The sequence below is a fragment of the Coregonus clupeaformis genome, unplaced genomic scaffold, assembly GCF_020615455.1.
Source record: "Coregonus clupeaformis isolate EN_2021a unplaced genomic scaffold, ASM2061545v1 scaf0500, whole genome shotgun sequence".
Taxonomy (NCBI): Eukaryota; Metazoa; Chordata; class Actinopteri; order Salmoniformes; family Salmonidae; genus Coregonus; species Coregonus clupeaformis.
The window spans coordinates 12,501-34,548 of NW_025533955.1; the positions used below are offsets into that span (position 1 = coordinate 12,501).

Sequence of the window (22,048 nt, forward strand, 5' to 3'; positions counted from 1 at the left end):
CAGTGTTATTCTAATACCATTAAACAGAGAGAGCACTTAACCCGTTTCTCCGGTACCTCAACCCTCTTCATTCACTCCCCTTCTCCTCTCCAGTCTCCCAGTCTCCCAGTCTCCCCTTCTCCTCTCCAGTCTCCCAGTCTCCCAGTCTCCCCCAGTCTCCCAGTCTCCCCTTCTCCTCTCCAGTCTCCCCGGCTACTATACAGATGATCATCCTCCAGTCAATAGAGAATATGTAGTTGAACGGCTGGTATTATAACAAGGCTTTGACAGGTCTGACAGCCTGGCCTGTAACAAGCCCTTGGTTCCATGACCTCGCCCACTACACAGATGAAAATACTTTAGATTCACTGTCTGTATCCCATAGGGCTCTGGTCAAAAGTAGTGCACTACATAGGAATAGGGTGCCATTTGGGACTCAATCTGACCTGATAAACACAGAGCTGGTGGGATCTGATGGAATATTAAAGTAGCCGCGGCTCGGTATCTCACAACCTGCGTCACAGAGATCAGAACCCAATATCTCCTGTAGAAAGAGAGAGCTCGTGAGCTCCGCCTACTTTACTATTACCACAGCTCAGCCTACTTTACTATTAGTATTAGTACTACCACAGCTCAGCCTACTTTACTATTAGTATTACTTCACAGCTCAGCCTACTTTACTATTAGTACTACCACAGCTCAGCCTAATTTACTATTAGTACTAGTACTACCACTGCTCAGCCTACTTTACTATTAGTATTAGTACTACCACAGCTCAGCCTACTTTACTATTAGTATTAGTCCTACCGCAGCTCAGCCTACTTTACTATTACCACAGCTCAGCCTACTTTACTATTAGTATTAGTACTACCACAGCTCAGCCTACTTTACTATTAGTATTAGTACTACCACTGCTCAGCCTACTTTACTATTAGTATTAGTACTACCACAGCTCAGCCTACTTTACTATTAGTATTAGTACTACCACTGCTCAGCCCCTACTTTACTATTAGTATTAGTACTACCACAGCTCAGCCTACTTTACTATTAGTATTAGTACTACCACAGCTCATCCTACTTTACTATTAGTATTAGTCCTACCACAGCTCAGCCTACTTTACTATTAGTATTAGTACTAACACAGCTCAGCCTACTTTACTATTAGTATTAGTCCTACCGCAGCTCAGGCTACTTTTACTATTACCACAGCTCAGCCTACTTTACTATTAGTATTAGTACTACCACAGCTCAGCCTACTTTACTATTAGTATTAGTACTACCACAGCTCAGCCTACTTTACTATTAGTATTACCACAGCTCAGCCTACTTTACTATTAGTACTACCACAGCTCAGCCAATTTACTATTAGTATTAGTACTATCAAAACTCAGCCTACTTTACTATTAGTATTAGTACTACCACAGCTCAGCCTACTTTACTATTAGTATTAGTACTACCACAGCTCAGCCTACTTTACTATTAGTATTAGTCCTACCGCAGCTCAGCCTACTTTACTATTACCACAGCTCAGCCTACTTTACTATTAGTATTAGTACTACCTTCACAGCTCAGCCTACTTTTACTATTAGTATTAGTACTACCACAGCTCAGCCTACTTTACTATTAGTATTACCACAGCTCAGCCTACTTTACTATTAGTACTACCACAGCTCAGCCCTAATTTACTATTAGTATTAGTACTACCACAGCTCAGCTACTTTACTATTAGTATTAGTATTACCACAGCTCAGCCTAATTTACTATTAGTACTACCACAGCTCAGCCTACTTTACTATTAAGTATTAGTACTACCACGCCAGCCTACTTTACTATTAGTATTAGTACTACCACAGCTCAGCCTACTTTACTATTAGTATTAGTACTACCACAGCTCAGCCTACTTTACTATTAGTATTAGTCCCACCGCAGCTCAGCCTACTTTACTATTACCACAGCTCAGCCTACTTTACTATTAGTATTAGTACTACCACAGCTCAGCCTACTTTACTATTAGTATTAGTACTACCACAGCTCAGCCTACTTTACTATTAGTATTACCACAGCTCAGCCTACTTTACTATTAGTACTACCACACTCAGCCTACTTTACTATTGGTATTAGTACTACCACAGCTCAGCCTACTTTACTATTAGTATTAGTACTAACAGCTCAGACTACTTTTACTATTAGTATTAGTCTACCACAGCTCAGCCTACTTTACTATTAGTATTAGTACCACCACAGCTCAGCCTACTTTACTATTAGTATTGGTACTACCACATCTCAGCCTACTTTACTATTAGTACTAGTCCTACCACAGCTCAGCTACACTATTAGTACTAGTATTACCACAGCTCAGCCTACTTTACTATTAGTATTACCACAGCTCAGCCTACTTTACTATTAGTACTACCACAGCTCAGCCTAATTTACTATTAGTATTACCACAGCTCAGCCTACTTTACTATTAGTATTTAGTACTACCACAGCTCAGCCTACTTTACTATTACTATTAGTACTACCACAGCTCAGCCTACTTTACTATTAGTATTAGTACTACCACAGCACATCCTACTTTACTATTAGTACTACCACATCACATCCTACTTTACTATTAGTACTACCACAGCACATCCTACTTTACTATTAGTATTATTACTACCACAGCTCAGCCTACTTTACTATTAGTATTAGTACTACCACAGCTCAGCCTACTTTACTATTAGTATTAGTACTACCACTGCTCAGCCTACTTTACTATTAGTATTAGTACTACCACAGCTCAGCCTACTTTACTATTAGTATTAGTACTACCACAGCTCAGCCTACTTTACTATTAGTATTAGTCCTACCTACAGCTCAGCCTACTTTACTATTAGTATTAGTACTACCACAGCTCAGCCTACTTTACTATTAGTATTAGTCCTACCGCAGCTCAGCCTACTTTACTATTACCACAGCTCAGCCTACTTTACTATTAGTATTAGTACTACCACAGCTCAGCCTACTTTACTATTAGTATTACCACAGCTCAGCCTACTTTACTATTAGTACTACCACAGCTCAGCCTAATTTACTATTAGTATTAGTACTAACCACAGCTCAGCCTACTTTACTATTAGTATTAGTATACCACAGCTCAGCCTACTTTACTATTAGTATTAGTACTACCACAGCTCATCCTACTTTACTATTAGTATTAGTCCTACCGCAGCTCAGCCTACTTTACTATTACCACAGCTCAGCCTACTACTATTAGTATTAGTACTACCACAGCTCAGCCTACTTTACTATTAGTATTAGTATTACCACAGCTCAGCCTACTTTACTATTCGTATTACCACAGCTCTCAGCCTACTTTACTATTAGTACTACCACAGCTCAGCCTAATTTACTATTAGTATTAGTACTACCACAGCTCAGCCTACTTTACTATTAGTATTAGTATTACCACAGCTCAGCCTAATTTTACTATTAGTACTACCACAGCTCAGCCTACTTTACTATTAGTATTAGTACTACCACTGCTCAGCCACTTTACTATTAGTATTAGTACTACCACAGCTCAGCCTACTTTACTATTAGTATTAGTACTACCACAGCTCAGCCTACTTTACTATTAGTATTAGTCCTACTGCAGCTCAGCCTACTTTACTATTACCACAGCCAGCCTACTTTTACTATTAGTATTAGTACTACCACAGCTCAGCACTTTACTATTAGTAATAGTACTACCACAGCCTCAGCCTACTTTACATTAGTATTACCACAGCTCAGCCTACTTTACTATTAGTACTACCACAGCTCAGCCTACTTTACTATTAGTATTAGTACTACCACAGCTCAGCCTACTTTACTATTAGTATTAGTACTACCACAGCTCAGCCTACTTTACTATTAGTATTAGTACTACCACAGCTCAGCCTACTTTACTATTAGTATTAGTACTACCACAGCTCAGCCTACTTTACTATTAGTATTAGTACTACCACATCTCAGCCTACTTTACTATTAGTACTAGTCCTACCCACAGCTCAGCCTACTTTACTATTAGTACTAGTATTACCACAGCTCAGCCTACTTTACTATTAGTATTACCACAGCTCAGCCTACTTTACTATTAGTAACCACAGCTCAGCCTACTTTACTATTAGTATTAGTACTACCACAGCCAGCCTACTTTACTACTACTATTAGTACTACCACAGCTCAGCCTACTTTACTATTAGTATTAGTATACCACAGCACATCCTACTTTACTATTAGTACTACCACATCACATCCCACTTTACTATTAGTACTACCACAGCACATCCTACTTTACTATTAGTATTATTACTACCACAGCTCAGCCTACTTTACTATTAGTATTAGTACTACCACAGCTCAGCCTACTTTACTATTAGTATTAGTCCTACCACAGCTCAGCCTACTTTACTATTAGTATTAGTACTACCACAGCTCAGCCTACTTTACTATTAGTATTAGTACCACCACAGCTCAGCCTACTTTACTATTAGTATTAGTACTACCACAGATCAGCCTACTTTACTATTAGTATTAGTATTACCACAGCTCAGCCTACTTTACTATTAGTATTAGTACTACCACAGCTCAGCCTACTTTACTATTAGTATTAGTATTACCACAGCTCAGCCTACTTTACTATTAGTATTAGTACTACCACAGCTCAGCCTACTTTACTATTAGTACTAGTACTACCACAGCTCAGCCTACTTTACTATTAGTATTAGTACTACCACAGCTCAGCCTACTTTACTATTAGTATTAGTACTACCACAGCTTAGCCTACTTTACTATTAGTATTAGTACTACCACATCTCAGCCTACTTTACTATTAGTATTAATACTACCACAGCTCAGCCTACTTTACTATTAGTACTATTACTATTAGTTCAACCTGTATGACGGTGTATTGAGTACGTTAATCTGAGAAGAATGATCGTGAGCGGGAGTGTTGGAATCCTTTTTGTAATTACATTTTGAGACAATTATATTTGAGACGTTTGAGTTCAGTTTTAGCAACGAAGAACAGCCAGAGAAGATGTTTTGTTTATTTTTAGCTGGAGTGTAATTCACCAAATGACCCTGTGAATTGATATTAGCTAATAGCCAGTTACCCAACATGTCTAATGTGTAGCATACTTAATTAGCAGAGTGTGTCGTTTTTAGGTTGGTGCTGTTAGTGTTCTCTCTGCATGATTACACAGAGTCAAGTCATTGCAGTCCATTAGGGGACGGTAATGTCTGTCTACTCAGATGAGCCTCATGCCTCACTAACATATTGCTCACAGTAGAAGGGCAGGTAAATCAGAAGGGCAGGGAGGCTGTGCCACCACTACCATATTGCTCACAGTAGAAGGGCAGGTAAATCAGAAGGGCAGGGAGGCTGTGCCACCACTACCATATTGCTCACAGTAGAAGGGCAGGTAAATCAGAAGGGCAGGGAGGCTGTGCCACCACTACCATATTGCTCACAGTAGAAGGGGCAGGTGGAAATCAGAAGGGCAGGGAGGCTGTGCCACCACTACCATATTGCTCACAGTAGAAGGGCAGGTAAATCAGAAGGGCAGGGAGGCTGTGCCACCACTACTTCCTCCCATGTCAACGGAGGGGAGAACCCGCTCCATCCACATCCATGGTCTGTAGTGGAGCGGGTCGAGAGCTTCAAGTTCCTCGGTGTCCACATCACTAAGGACTTATCATGGTCCAAACACACCAGGACAGTCGTAAAGAGGGCACGTCAGCGCCTCTTCCACCTCAGGAGGCTGAAAAGATTTGGCATGGGCCCTCAGATCCTCAGAAAGTTCTACAGCTGCACCATTGAGAGCATCTTGACTGGCTGCATCACCGCCTGGTACGGCAACTGCAAGGCACCCAATCATCACTGGGGCCGAGCTCCCTGCCATCCATGACCTCTATTCCAGGCGGTGTCAGAGGAAGGCTCCAGCCAACCAAGCCATAGAGTTCTCTCTGCTACCGCATGGCAAGCGGTACCGGAGCGGCAAGTCTGGAACCAACAGGAACCTGAACAGCTTCTACCCCTGCTAAAGAAGACTGCTAAATAGCTAAACAAGACTGATAAACAAGACTGCTAAATAGCTAAACAAGACTGCTAAACAGCTAAACAAGACTGCTAAACAAGACTGCTAAACAAGACTGCTAAATAGCTAAACAAGACTGCTAAACAAGACTGCTAAATAGTTAAACAAGACTGCTAAACAAGACTGCTAAACAAGACTGCTAAATAGCTAAACAAGACTGCTAAATAGCTAAACAAGACTGCTAAACAAGACTGCTAAACAAGACTGCTAAATAGCTAAACAAGACTGCTAAACAAAACTGATAAACAAGACTGCTAAATAGCTAAACAAGACGCTAAATAGCTAAAACAAGACTGCTAAACAAGACTGCTAAATAGCTCAAACAAGACTGCTAAATAGCTCATCAAATGACTACCTGGATTATTTTCATTGACCCTTGTTATAACTAACTCTCTTGCACTGACTCTACCACACACTGGACTCTACCCACACACTGGACTCTACCCACACACGGGACTCTACCCACACACGGGACTCTACCCACACACTGGACCCTACCCACACACTCACACATACTTACACTGACACCCCAATACACACACACACACACACACTCATACTGATGCCACACACACACTTTCAGTCATTACATACACTGCTACTCCTGTTGCCTAGTCACTTTACCCTCAGCTATTTGTACATAGCTACCTCAATTACCTGGTACCCCTGCACATTGACTCAGTACTGGTACTCCCTGTATATAGCCATGTTATTACCTAGTACCCCTGACTCAGTACTGGTACTCCGTGTATATAGCCATGTTATTACCTGGTACCCCTGACTCAGTACTGGTACTCCCTGTATATAGCCATGTTATTACCTAGTACCCTGACTCAGTACTGGTACTCCCTGTATATAGCCATGTTATTACCTGGTACTCCCTGTATATAGCCATGTTATTACCTGGTACCCTGACTCCAGTACTGGTACCTCCCCTGTATATAGCCATGTTATTACCTGGTACTCCCTGTATATAGCCATGTTATTACCTGGTACTCCCTGTATATAGCCATGTTATTACCTGGTACCCCTGACTCAGTACTGGTACTCCTGTATATAGCCATGTTATTACCTAGTACCCCTGACTCAGTACTGGTACTCCCTGTATATAGCCATGTTATTACCTAGTACCCCTGACTCAGTACTGGTACTCCCCTGTATATAGCCATGTTACTACCTAGTACCCTGACTCAGTACTGGTACTCCCTGTATATAGCCATGTTATTACCTGGTACCCCTGACTCAGTACTGGTACTCCTGTATATAGCCATGTTATTACCTAGTACCCCTGACTCAGTACTGGTACTCCCCTGTATATAGCCATGTTACTACCTAGTACCCCTGACTCAGTACTGGTACTCCTGTATATAGCCATGTTATTACCTGGTACCCCTGACTCAGTACTGGTACTCCCTGTATATAGCCATGTTATTACCTAGTACCCCTGACTCAGTACTGGTACTCCTGTATATAGCTATGTTATTACCTAGTACCCCTGACTCCAGTACTGGTACTCCCTGTATATAGCCATGTTACTACCTAGTACCCCTGACTCAGTACTGGTACTCCCTGTATATAGCCATGTTATTACCTAGTACCCCCTGACTCAGTACTGGTACTCCCTGTATATAGCCATGTTACTACCTAGTACCCCTGACTCAGTACTGGTACTCCCTGTATATAGCCATGTTATTACCTGGTACCCCTGACTCAGTACTGGTACTCCCTGTATATAGCCATGTTACTACCTAGTACCCCTGACTCAGTACTGGTACTCTGTGTATATAGCCATGTTATTACCTAGTACCCCTGACTCAGTACTGGTACTCCCCTGTATATAGCCATGTTATTACCTAGTACCCTGACTCAGTACTGGTACTCCTGTATATAGCCATGTTATTACCTGGTACCCCTGACTCAGTACTGGTACTCCTGTATATAGCCATGTTATTACCTAGTACCCCTGACTCAGTACTGGTACTCCTGTATATAGCCATGTTATTACCTAGTACCCCTGACTCAGTACTGGTACTCCGTGTATATAGCCATGTTATTACCTGGTACTCCTGTATATAGCCATGTTATTACCTGGTACCCTGACTCAGTACTGGTACTCCCTGTATATAGCCATGTTATTACCTGGTACCCCTGACTCAGTACTGGTACTCCCTGTATATAGCCATGTTATTACCTGGTACCCCTGACTCAGTACTGGTACTCCTGTATATAGCCATGTTATTACCTAGTACCCCTGACTCAGTACTGGTACTCCCTGTATATAGCCATGTTATTACCTGGTACCCCTGCATATTGACTCAGTACTGGTACTCCCTGTATATAGCCATGTTACTACCTAGTACCCCTGACTCAGTACTGGTACTCCCTGTATATAGCCATGTTACTACCTAGTACCCCTGACTCAGTACTGGTACTCCCTGTATATAGCCATGTTATTACCTAGTACCCCTGACTCAGTACTGGTACTCCCTGTATATAGCCATGTTATTACCTAGTACCCCTGACTCAGTACTGGTACTCCCTGTATATAGCCATGTTATTACCTAGTACCCTGACTCAGTACTGGTACTCCCTGTATATAGCCATGTTATTACCTAGTACCCTGACTCAGTACTGGTACTCCTGTATATAGCCATGTTATTACCTAGTACCCTGACTCAGTACTGGTACTCCCTGTATATAGCCATGTTATTACCTAGTACCCTGACTCAGTACTGGTACTCCTGTATATAGCCATGTTATTACCTAGTACCCTGACTCAGTACTGGTACTCCCTGCATATAGCCATGTTATTACCTGGTACCCTGACTCGATACTGGTACTCGTGTATATAGCCATGTTATTACCTGGTACCCCTGACTCAGTACTGGTACTCCTGTATATAGCCATGTTATTACCTGGTACCCCTGACTCAGTACTGGTACTCCCTGTATATAGCCATGTTATTACCTAGTACCCCTGACTCAGTACTGGTACTCCGTGTATATAGCCATGTTACTACCTAGTACCCCTGACTCAGTACTGGTACTCCGTATATAGCCATGTTATTACCTGGTACCCCTGACTCAGTACTGGTACTCCCTGTATATAGCCATGTTACTACCTAGTACCCCTGACTCAGTACTGGTACTCCTGTATATAGCCATGTTACTACCTAGTACCCCTGACTCAGTACTGGTACTCCCTGTATATAGCCATGTTACTACCTAGTACCCCTGACTCAGTACTGGTACTCCCTGTATATAGCCATGTTACTACCTAGTACCCCTGACTCAGTACTGGTACTCCCTGTATATAGCCATGTTATTACCTGGCACCGTAGATGTTTATGGGTAGTGTAGTCCTACATGTCTCTCTGCCTCCATCTTAGAATACTGCAGAAGTAGCAATTTATGGATAATGTAGTCCCACCTGTCTGCCACCAGTTTAGCGTACTGCAGCAGTAGAGGTTCATGGGTAGGGTGGTCCTACCTGTCTCTCTGCCTCCATCTTAGCGTACTGCAGCAGTAGAGGTTCATGGGTAGGGTAGTCCTACCTGTCTCTCTGCCTCCATCTTAGCGTACTGCAGCAGTAGAGGTTCTCCGTGGGTCTTCAGGTATTCTCTCTGACACCGGTCCGACAGGGAGGCTTCATTAGGCAGGAAGTTACTGGCCCACACCTATGACATCACAGAAAGAGGACAACACTGGGTAAGAGCACAGAAGTAGGAGCAGGGATGAGAGGAGACAGTGGAGAGGAGAGAGGGATTAGGAGGAAGGAGGAGAGAGGAGCAGAGGAGAGGAGAGGAGAGGAGAGAGGGATTAGGAGGAAGGAGGAGAGGAGAGGAGAGAGGGATTAGGAGGAAGGAGGAGAGAGGAGGAGAGGAGAGGAGAGAGGGATTAGGAGGAAGGAGAGAGGAGGAGAGGAGACAGTGGAGAGGAGAGAGGGATTAGGAGGAAGGAGGAGAGAGGAGGAGAGGAGACAGTGGAGAGGAGAGAGGGATTAGGAGGAAGGAGGAGAGGAAACAGTGGAGAGGAGAGAGGGATTAGGAGGAAGGAGGAGAGAGGAGGAGAGGAAACAGTGGAGAGGAGAGAGGGATTAGGAGGAAGGAGGAGAGAGGAGGAGAGGAAACAGTGATGAGGAGAGAGGGATTAGGAGGAATGAGGAGAGAGGAGGAGAGGAGACAGTGGAGAGGAGAGAGGGATTAGGAGGAAGGAGGAGAGAGGAGACAGTGGAGAGGAGAGAGAGATTAGGAGGAAGGAGGAGATAGGAGGAGAGGAGACAGTGGAGAGGAGAGAGGGATTAGGAGGAAGGAGGAGAGAGGAGGAGAGGAAACAGTGGAGAGGAGAGAGGGATTAGGAGGAAGGAGGAGAGAGGAGGAGAGGAGACAGTGGAGAGGAGAGAGGGATTAGGAGGAAGGAGGAGAGAGGAGGAGAGGAAACAGCAGCATCACACAGGGACAGAGAGTAATATCATGTCTGTCTGTCACCTCAGGACAATAATAACACACTAACTCTAACCCTAACCCAGCAGAACTGGCTCTTTAAATAACCCACCACAACGCAGGGCTGTTCTATCATATGCAAAGATACTAGGCAAAGAAACAGGTTCCAGAAACGGTTCTGTTTTTCCCCAAACCATAGGAAGCAACTTGAGCAAACATGAAGATGGATGGAATAGGATCCTATCCATCCATCTCTTCCTCCATCTCTCCCTCCATCCATCTAATCCTCCTCCCTTATCATCCATCTCTCCTCCATCCATCTAATCCTCCTCCCCTTATCATCCATCTCTCCCTCCATCCCTCTAATCCTCCTCCCCTATCCATCCATCTCTCCCTCCATCCATCTAATCCTCCTCCCTTATCATCCATCTCTCCCTCCATCCCTCTAATCCTCCTCCCCTCTCCATCCATCTCTCCCTCCATCTCTCCCTCCATCCCTCTAATCCTCCCTCCCCTCTCCATCCATCTCTCCCTCCATTTCTCTCATCCTTCTCCCCTCTCCATTCATCTTTCCCTCCCACACCCAAGGGTGGCTCGCAGGCAGCATCAACCCAATTTTACCTGCAGCACATAGACAGAGAGGATTATATATTCTTTTTTTAAAGTTTTCAGTTTTTTCATATACATTTCATGGTTTACAATATCAGATGACTTGATACAGTCAGGTATTTTTATTGTAGATGAGCCATATATACTGAACAAAAATATAAACTTAACATGCAACAATTTCAAGAATTCTACTTGGTTACAGTTCATATAAGAAAATCAGTCAATTGAAATAAATTCATCAGGACCTAATCTATGGATTTCACAGGGCATGGGCACAGCCATGGGTGGGCCTGGGAGGGCATAGGACCAACCACTGGGGAGCCAGGCACACCAACGGGGGAACCAGGCCCAGTCAATCAGAATGAGTTTTTCAACACAAAAGGGTGTTATTACAGACAGAAATACTCCTCAGCACTTCATCTGTGGCATTGAGTCGAGTGACAAAACGGTACATTTTAGAGTGGCCTGTTATTGTCTCCAGCACAAGGTGCACCTGTGTAATGATCATGCTGTTTAATCAGCTTCTTGATATGCCACACCTGTCAGGAGGATGGATTATCTTGGCAAAGGAGAAATGCTAACTAACAGGGATGTAAACTAATATGTGCACAACATTTGAGAGAAATAAGCTTTTTTTGCATATAGGACATTTCTGGGATTTTTTATTTCAGGTCATGAAACATGGGACAAGCACTTTACATGTTGCGTTTATATTTTAGTTCAGTATACATAGCAGATTACAGTGCATTCGGAAAGTATTCAGATCCCTTAACTTTTTCCACATTTTGTTACATTACAACATTATTTTAAAATGGATTAAATAAATACAAATCCTCTTCAATCTAAACACAATACCCCATAATGACGAAGAGAAAACAGGTTTTCATAAATGTTTCCACATTTATTAAACATAAAATACAGAAATACCTTATTTACATAAGAATTCAGGCCCTTTGCTATGAGACTCAAAATTGAGACAAGGTGCATCCTGTTTCCGTTGATAATCCTTGAGAAGTTTCTACAACTTGATTGGAGTCCGCCTGTGGTAAATTCAATTGATTGGACATGATTTGGAAAGGCACACACCTGTCTATATAGGGTCCCACAGTTGACAGTGCATGTCAGAGCAAAAACCAAGCCATGAGGTCGAAGGAATTGTCCGTGAGAGCTCCGAGACAGGATTGTGTCGAGGCACAGATCTGGGGAAGGGTATCAAAACATTTTTGCAGCATTGAAGGTCCCCAAGAACACAATAATGGGAGAAACTCCCCAAATACAGGTGTGCCAAGCTTGTAGCATCATACCCAAGATGACTCGAGGCTGTAATCGCTGCCAAAGGTGCTTCAACAAAGTACTGAGTAAAGGGTCTGAATACTGTTACATGTACATTTTATATATATACACACTACCGGTCAAAGGTTTTAGAACACCTACTAATTCAAGGGTTTTTCTTTATTTTTACTATTTTCTACATTGTAGAATAATAGTGAAGACATCAAAACTATGACATAACACATATGGAATCATGTAGTAACCAAAAAAGTGTTAAACAAATCAAAATATGTTTTATATTTCAGTTGAGTTTATATTTTCTTCAAGTAGCCACCCTTTGCCTTGATGACAGCTTTACACACTCTTGGCATTCTCTCAAACAGCTTCATGAGGTAGTCACCTGGAATGCATTTCTATTAACAGGTGTGCCTTCTTAAAAGTTAATTTGTGGAATTTATTTCCTTCTTAATGCGCTTAAGCCAATCAGTTGTGTTGTTACAAGGTAGGGGGGTATACAGAAGATAGCCCTATTTGGTAAAAGACCAAGTCCATATTATGGCAAGAACAGCTCAAATAAGCAAAGAGAAACGACAGTCCATTATTACTTTAAGACAAGAAGGTCAGTCAATCCGAAACATTTCAAGAACTTTGAACGTTTCTTCAAGTGCAGTTGCAAAAACCATTAAGCGCTATGATGAAACTGGCTCTCATGAGGACCACCACAGGAATGGAAGACCCAGAGTTACCTCTGCTGCAGAGGATAAGTTCATTAGCGTTACCAGCCTCAGCTTGCAGCCCAAATAAATTCTTCACAGAGTTCAAGTAACAGACACATCTCAACATCATCTGTTCAGAGGGGACTGTGTGAATCAGGCCTTCATGGTTGAATTGCTGCAAAGAAACCAATACTAAAGGACACCAATAAGAAGAAGAGACTTGCTTGGGCCAAGAAACACGAGCAATGGACATTAGACCAGAGGAAATCTGTAATTTGGTCTGATGAGTCCAAATTGGAGATTTTTGGTTCCAACCGCCGTGTCTTTGTGAGACGCGGTGTGGGTGAACGGATTATCTCCGCATGTGTGGTTCCCACCATAAAGCATGGAGGAGGAGGTGTTATGGTGTGGGGGTTCTGTGCTGGTTACACTCTATGTGATTTATTTAGAATTCAAGGCACACTTAACCAGCATGGCTACCACAGCATTCTGCAGCGATACGCCATCCCATCTGGTCTGGGCTTAGTGGGACTATCATTTGTTTTTCAACAGGACAATGACCCAACACACCTCCAGGCTGTGTAAGGGCTATTTTACCAAAAAGGAGAGTGATGGAGTGCTGCATCAGATGACCTGGCCTCCACAATTCCTCGACCTCAACCAAATTGAAATGGTTTGGGATGTTGGATGGCAGAGTGAAGGAGCCAACAAGTGCTCAGCATATGTGGGAACTCCTTCAAGACTGTTGGAAAAGCATTCCAGGTGAAGCTGGTTGAGAGAATGCCAAGAGTGTGCAAAGCTGTCATCAAGGCAAAGGGTGGCTATTTGAAGAATCTCAAATATAAAATATATTTTGATTTGTTTAACACTTTTTTGGTTACTAAATTATTCCATGTGTTATTTCATAGTTTTGATGTCTTCACTATTATACTACAATGTAGAAAATCGTAAAAATAAAGAAAAACCCTTGAATGAGTAGGTGTTATTAAACTTTTGACCGGTAGTGTATGTTTATTGCTTCGTCATTGTGTGTGTAGATGGATGAGAAGAAAAACTAAACAATTTCATCCATCTCAGAATAAGGCTGAAACGTAACAAAAATGAGGAAAATGTCAAAGTGTCTGAATAATTTCCGAATGCACCGTAAATAGACAGATATGGTAGCAGATCCTAAGAGATATATAAATAGGAATGGTAGCAGATTCAATTAATGAGACTGGGGGGGTTAAAGGAAAGGTAGAAAAGGTTAGTTATAATAGTGAGGCTGGGGGTGGGGGGGATGGGGGAATGGGGGGGTTAAAGGAAAGGTAGAAAAGGTTAGTTATAATAGTGAGGCTGGGGGGATGGGGGGGAATGGGGGGTTAAAGGAAAGGTAGAAAAGGTTAGTTATAATAGTGAGGCTGGGGGGATGGGGGAATGGGGGGAATGGGGGGGTTAAAGGAAAGGTAGAAAAGGTTAGTTATAATAGTGAGGCTGGGGGATGGGGGAATGGGGGGGTTAAAGGAAAGGTAGAAAAGGTTAGTTATAATAGTGAGGCTGGGGGATGGGGGGAATGGGGGGGTTAAAGGAAAGGTAGAAAAGGTTAGTTATAATAGTGAGGCTGGGGGTGGATGGGGGAATGGGGGGTTAAAGGAAAGGTAGAAAAGGTTAGTTATAATAGTGAGGCTGGGGGGGATGGGGGAATGGGGGGTTAAAGGAAAGGTAGAAAAGGTTAGTTATAATAGTGAGGCTGGGTGGGGGAATGGGGGAATGGGGGGGTTAAAGGAAAGGTAGAAAAGGTTAGTTATAATAGTGAGGCTGGGGGATGGGGGAATGGGGGGGTTAAAGGAAAGGTAGAAAAGGTTAGTTATAATAGTGAGGCTGGGGGGATGGGGGGAATGGGGGTTAAAGGAAAGGTAGAAAAGGTTAGTTATAATAGTGAGGCTGGGGGATGGGGGGAATGGGGGGTTAAAGGAAAGGTAGAAAAGGTTAGTTATAATAGTGAGGCTGGGGGGATGGGGGAATGGGGGGGAATGGGGTTAAAGGAAAGGTAGAAAAGGTTAGTTATAATAGTGAGGCTGGGGGGATGGGGGAATGGGGGGGTTAAAGGAAAGGTAGAAAAGGTTAGTTATAATAGTGAGGCTGGGGGATGGGGGGAATGGGGGGGGTTAAAGGAAAGGTAGAAAAGGTTAGTTATAATAGTGAGGCTGGAGGGGGGAATGGGGGGTTAAAGGAAAGGTAGAAAAGGTTAGTTATAATAGTGAGGCTGGGGGATGGGGGGAATGGGGGGGGTTAAAGGAAAGGTAGAAAAGGTTAGTTATAATAGTGAGGCTGGGGGGATGGGGGGAATGGGGGTTAAAGGAAAGGTAGAAAAGGTTAGTTATAATAGTGAGGCTGGGGGGGATGGGGGGAATGGGGGGTTAAAGGAAAGGTAGAAAAGGTTAGTTATAATAGTGAGGCTGGGGGGGGATGGGGGGGGGGGAATGGGGGGTTAAAGGAAAGGTAGAAAAGGTTAGTTATAATAGTGAGGCTGGGGGGGTGGGGGGAATGGGGGGTTAAAGGAAAGGTAGAAAAGGTTAGTTATAATAGTGAGGCTGGGGGGGTGGGGTGGGGGGAATGGGGGGTTAAAGGAAAGGTAGAAAAGGTTAGTTATAATAGTGAGGCTGGGGGGTGGGGGGAATGGGGGGTTAAAGGAAAGGTAGAAAAGGTTAGTTATAATAGTGAGGCTGGGGGGGTTAAAGGAAAGGTAGAAAAGGTTAGTTATAATAGTGAGGCTGGGGGGTGGGGGGGGAATGGGGGGTTAAAGGAAAGGTAGAAAAGGTTAGTTATAATAGTGAGGCTGGGGGGGTTAAAGGAAAGGTAGAAAAGGTTAGTTATAATAGTGAGGCTGGGGGGGGATGGGGGGAATGGGGGGTTAAAGGAAAGGTAGAAAAGGTTAGTTATAATAGTGAGGCTGGGGGGTGGGGGGAATGGGGGGTTAAAGGAAAGGTAGAAAAGGTTAGTTATAATAGTGAGGCTGGGGGGATGGGGGGAATGGGGGGTTAAAGGAAAGGTAGAAAAGGTTAGTTATAATAGTGAGGCTGGGGGATGGGGGGAATGGGGGTTAAAGGAAAGGTAGAAAAGGTTAGTTATAATAGTGAGGCTGGGGGGTGGGGGGGGATGGGGGGGAATGGGGGGTTAAAGGAAAGGTAGAAAAGGTTAGTTATAATAGTGAGGCTGGGGGGATGGGGGATGGGGGGAATGGGGGGTTAAAGGAAAGGTAGAAAAAAATCAGTTCAACATAATGCAGCCTGCGTCATATTGGACTAATCAAATCAGTTCAACATAATGCAACCTGCGTCATATTGGACTAATCAAATCAGTTCAACATAATGCAACCTGCGTCATATTGGACTAATCAAATCAGTTCAACATAATGCAACCTGCGTCATATTGGACTAATCAAATCAGTTCAACATAATGCAACCTGCGTCATATTGGACTAATCAAATCAGTTCAACATAATGCAACCTGCGTCATATTGGACTAATCAAATCAGTTCAACATAATGCAACCTGCGTCATATTGGACTAATCAAATCAGTTCAACATAATGCAACCTGCGCCATATTGGACTAATCAAATCAGTTCAACATAATGCAACCTGCGTCATATTGGACTAATCAAATCAGTTCAACATAATGCAACCTGCGTCATATTGGACTAATCAAATCAGTTCAACATAATGCAACCTGCGCCATATTGGACTAATCAAATCAGTTCAACATAATGCAACCTGCGTCATATTGGACTAATCAAATCAGTTCAACATAATGCAACCTGCGTCATATTGGACTAATCAAATCAGTTCAACATAATGCAACCCTGCGTCATATTGACTAATCAAATCAGTTCAACATAATGCAACCTGCGTCATATTGGACTAATCAAATCAGTTCAACATAATGCAACCTGCGTCATATTGGACTAATCAAATCAGTTCAACATAATGCAACCTGCGTCATATTGGACTAATCAAATCAGTTCAACATAATGCAACCTGCGTCATATTGGACTAATCAAATCAGTTCAACATAATGCAACCTGCGTCATATTGGACTAATCAAATCAGTTCAACATAATGCAACCTGCGTCATATTGGACTAATCAAATCAGTTCAACATAATGCAACCTGCGCCATATTGACTAATCAAATCAGTTCAACATAATGCAACCTGCGTCATATTGGACTAATCAAATCAGTTCAACATAATGCAACCTGCGTCATATTGGACTAATCAAATCAGTTCAACATAATGCAACCTGCGTCATATTGGACTAATCAAATCAGTTCAACATAATGCAACCTGCGTCATATTGGACTAATCAAATCAGTTCAACATAATGCAACCTGCGTCATATTGGACTAATCAAATCAGTTCAACATAATGCAACCTGCGTCATATTGGACTAATCAAATCAGTTCAACATAATGCAACCTGCGTCATATTGGACTAATCAAATCAGTTCAACATAATGCAACCTGCGTCATATTGGACTAATCAAATCAGTTCAACATAATGCAACCTGCGTCATATTGGACTAATCAAATCAGTTCAACATAATGCAACCTGCGTCATATTGGACTAATCAAATCAGTTCAACATAATGCAACCTGCGTCATATTGGACTAATCAAATCAGTTCAACATAATGCAACCTGCGTCATATTGGACTAATCAAATCAGTTCAACATAATGCAACCTGCGTCATATTGGACTAATCAAATCAGTTCAACATAATGCAACCTGCGTCATATTGGACTAATCAAATCAGTTCAACATAATGCAACCTGCGTCATATTGGACTAATCAAATCAGTTCAACATAATGCAACCTGCGTCATATTGGACTAATCAAATCAGTTCAACATAATGCAACCTGCGTCATATTGGACTAATCAAATCAGTTCAACATAATGCAACCTGCGTCATATTGGACTAATCAAATCAGTTCAACATAATGCAACCTGCGTCATATTGGACTAATCAAATCAGTTCAACATAATGCAACCTGCGTCATATTGGACTAATCAAATCAGTTCAACATAATGCAACCTGCGTCATATTGGACTAATCAAATCAGTTCAACATAATGCAACCTGCGTCATATTGGACTAATCAAATCAGTTCAACATAATGCAACCTGCGTCATATTGGACTAATCAAATCAGTTCAACATAATGCAACCTGCGTCATATTGGACTAATCAAATCAGTTCAACATAATGCAACCTGTGTCATATTGGACTAATCAAATCAGTTCAACATAATGCAACCTGCGTCATATTGGACTAATCAAATCAGTTCAACATAATGCAACCTGCGTCATATTGGACTAATCAAATCAGTTCAACATAATGCAACCTGTGTCATATTGGACTAATCAAATCAGTTCAACATAATGCAACCTGCGTCATATTGGACTAATCAAATCAGTTCAACATAATGCAACCTGCGTCATATTGGACTAATCAAATCAGTTCAACATAATGCAACCTGCGTCATATTGGACTAATCAAATCAGTTCAACATAATGCAACCTGCGTCATATTGGACTAATCAAATCAGTTCAACATAATGCAACCTGCGTCATATTGGACTAATCAAATCAGTTCAACATAATGCAACCTGCGTCATATTGGACTAATCAAATCAGTTCAACATAATGCAACCTGCGTCATATTGGACTAATCAAATCAGTTCAACATAATGCAACCTGCGTCATATTGGACTAATCAAATCAGTTCAACATAATGCAACCTGTGTCATATTGGACTAATCAAATCAGTTTCCTCAGTAGGCCACCTGATGGACTTGGCACATTTACATATTTTAAAACATTTTTAGTCATTTAGCAGACACTTTTATCCAGAGCGACTTACAGTTAGTGAGTGCATAAATTTTTCATACTGGCCCCCCGTGGGAATCGAACCCACAACCCTGGCATTGCAAGCGCCATGCTCTACCAACTGAGCTACAGGGAACCACATGAAGTTCATAAGTAGAAAGCCTAATCTACTGATCCCACTCTACACCCCCCACTACTCATATTGCGCAGAATATTAACTTAATAATAATTTATCCATCCTATCATTTTTTTTCTGCACCAGGCAAAAAAGGATTAGCTGCGTAGACCGGTTATAAAGTAGCAGGAGCAGTTAGTGAGTTTAGAAAACAGGAGAAGCATCTGCCATGGAGACATAAACAACTGATTACAACAGAGTTCTAAATAAAGGGTCAGTAATCAAGGGAGTAATGAAGTCCATGTGTGACTGATAATGATGGTTGCCAGGTGTGCGTAAAGGTGGGTTGCCAGGACCGGTGGTTAGTAGACCGGCGACGTCGAGCGCCGGAGAAGGGGAGCGGGAGGAGACGTGACACAGATGTATTTCCTGCTGAGGTTGTTCTCTGCTAGGAATGCAGTGGCTTCAACCATGGATATGAAGGACATTTTCTCAACATGGTAGTCCACCATCATTATCGGCGGGAAGTGTAATCCATCCTGAATACCGTGATCTCTCAAGACGTTCTTTATGAAGGCACTCCTCTGCTTCCGAACCTCTACTGAGTAGTGGTTGTATGTGTAGTTAAATCTTACCCAGACATTGCGCTAAATGTGAACGGGGACACTGGAGCCGAACAGGTTGAAGAAGAATGTTTCAAAGAACGCTGTAGGATCACTTCCCTCTCAGCCTTCTGTCCTACTTCTATTTTACAGTTCTGTGTTCTTCTCGTTCAGGGCCTCCAGCCGCGTTTCCACTTTCTCTAGGTGAGTGTCCATTGTGAGTGTTTTGCCTGCACCATCGCTGATGTGTTGCTCCATTGTATTCAGCCGTCCAGCCAGTCTGTTAGATTTGTTTACATTTTAGTCATTTAGCAGACGCTCTTATCCAGAGCGGCGTCCAATTAGTGAGTGAAAACATTTTTCATACTGGCCCCCCGTGGGAATCGAACACACAATCCTGGCATTGCAAGCACCATGCTCTACCAACTGAGCTACAGAAGACCCAGAGTTACCTCTAAGTTCATTAGAGTTACCAGCCTTTTGTAGCCGGCATCAAACAAAGGAAATCAATGAATCCCACTACCATGCTGTCCATGCAATGTGACCAAGTTAACCAACGCAATGAATACAGCTCAAGAGAAAGCATGGAAGTGATTACAATTGGAAATGCTAAAATAGAAGAAAAGGTCACTGATTCCAGCCACGTTGTTGTACGTAGAGACTAGAATCAAATAATGGAACTCCCAACACTTCCCACGTCAAGTCTGAGGTCCTGTGCGCTCTGGAGCAGGTTTTCATCAAGGATCTCTCTGTACTTTGCTCCGTTCATCTTTCCCTCGATCCTGACTAGTCTCCCAGTCCCTGCCGCTGAAAAACATCCCCTCAGCAGGATGCTGCCACCACCCTGCATCACCGTAGGGATTGTGCCAGGTTTCCTCCAGACGTGACGCTTGGCATTCAGGCCAAAGAGTTCAATCTTGGTTTCATCAGACCAGAGAATCTTGTTTCTCATGGTCTGAGAGTCCTTTAGGTGCCTTTTGGAAAACTCCAAGCAGGCTGTCATGTGCCTTTTACTGAGGAGTGGCTTCCGTCTGGCCACTCTACCATAAAGGCCTAATTGGTGGAGTGCTGCAGAGATGGTTGTCCTTCTGGAAGGTTCTCCCATCTCCACAGAGGAACTCTGGAGCTCTGTCAGAGTGACAATAGGGTTCTTGGTCACCTCCCTGACCAAGGCTCTTCTCCCCCGATTGCTCAGTTTGGCCGGGCAGCCAGCTCTAGGAAGAGTCTTGGTGGTTCCAAACTTCTTCCATGTAAGAATGATGGAGGCCACTGTGTTCTTGGGGACCTTCAATGCTGCTCACATTTTTTGGTACCCTTCCCCAGATCTGTGCCTCGACACAATCCTGTCTCGGAGCTCTACAGACAATTCCTTCAACCTCATGGCTTGGTTTTTGCTCTGACATGTCCTGTCAACTGTGGGACCTTATATAGACAGGTGTGTGTCTTTCCAAATGATGTCCAATCAATTGCATTTACCACAGGTGGACTCCAATCAAGTTGTAGAAACATCTCAAGGATGATCAATGGAAACAGGATGCACCTGAGCTAAATTGAGTCTAATAGCAAAGGGTCTGAATACTTACAGTACCAGTCAAAAGTTTGGACACACCCACTCATTCCAGGGTTTTATAACACCTCCTCATTCCAGGGTTTTATAACACCTCCTCATTCCAGGGTTTTATAACACCTCCTCATTAGGACACACCTCCACCTCCTCATTCCAGGGTTTTATAACACCTCCTCATTCCAGGGTTTTAGAACACCTCCTCATTCCAGGGTTTTATAACACCTCCTCATTCCAGGGTTTTATAACACCTCCTCATTCCAGGGTTTTATAACACCTCCTCATTCCAGGGTTTTAGAACACCTCCTCATTCCAGGGTTTTAGAACACCTCCTCATTCCAGGGTTTTAGAACACCTCCTCATTCCAGGGTTTTAGAACACCTCCTCATTCCAGGGTTTTAGAACACCTCCTCATTCCAGGGTTTTAGAACACCTCCTCATTCCAGGGTTTTAGAACACCTCCTCATTAGGACACACCTCCACCTCCTCATTCCAGGGTTTTATAACACCTCCTCATTCCAGGGTTTTATAACACCTCCTCATTCCAGGGTTTTAGAACACCTCCTCATTAGGACACACCTCCACCTCCTCATTCCAGGGTTTTATAACACCTCCTCATTCCAGGGTTTTATAACACCTCCTCATTAGGACACACCTCCACCTCCTCATTCCAGGGTTTTATAACACCTCCTCATTCCAGGGTTTTATAACACCTCCTCATTCCAGGGTTTTATAACACTTCCTCATTAGGACACACCTCC

The 22,048-nt window shown here is 42.9% G+C and overlaps 1 protein-coding gene across 1 annotated transcript in view; it reads right to left on the reverse strand.

Moving 5' to 3' along the window:
• Positions 1-22,048, reverse strand: part of galt (galactose-1-phosphate uridylyltransferase) — a gene marked incomplete at its 3' end in the record, with an annotated part of 121,003 nt that overhangs the window by 3,894 nt on the left and 95,061 nt on the right. Inside the window, 1 exon segment of the mRNA XM_045215716.1 lies at positions 9,658-9,780. Coding sequence (XP_045071651.1) covers positions 9,658-9,780 — 123 coding nt within the window.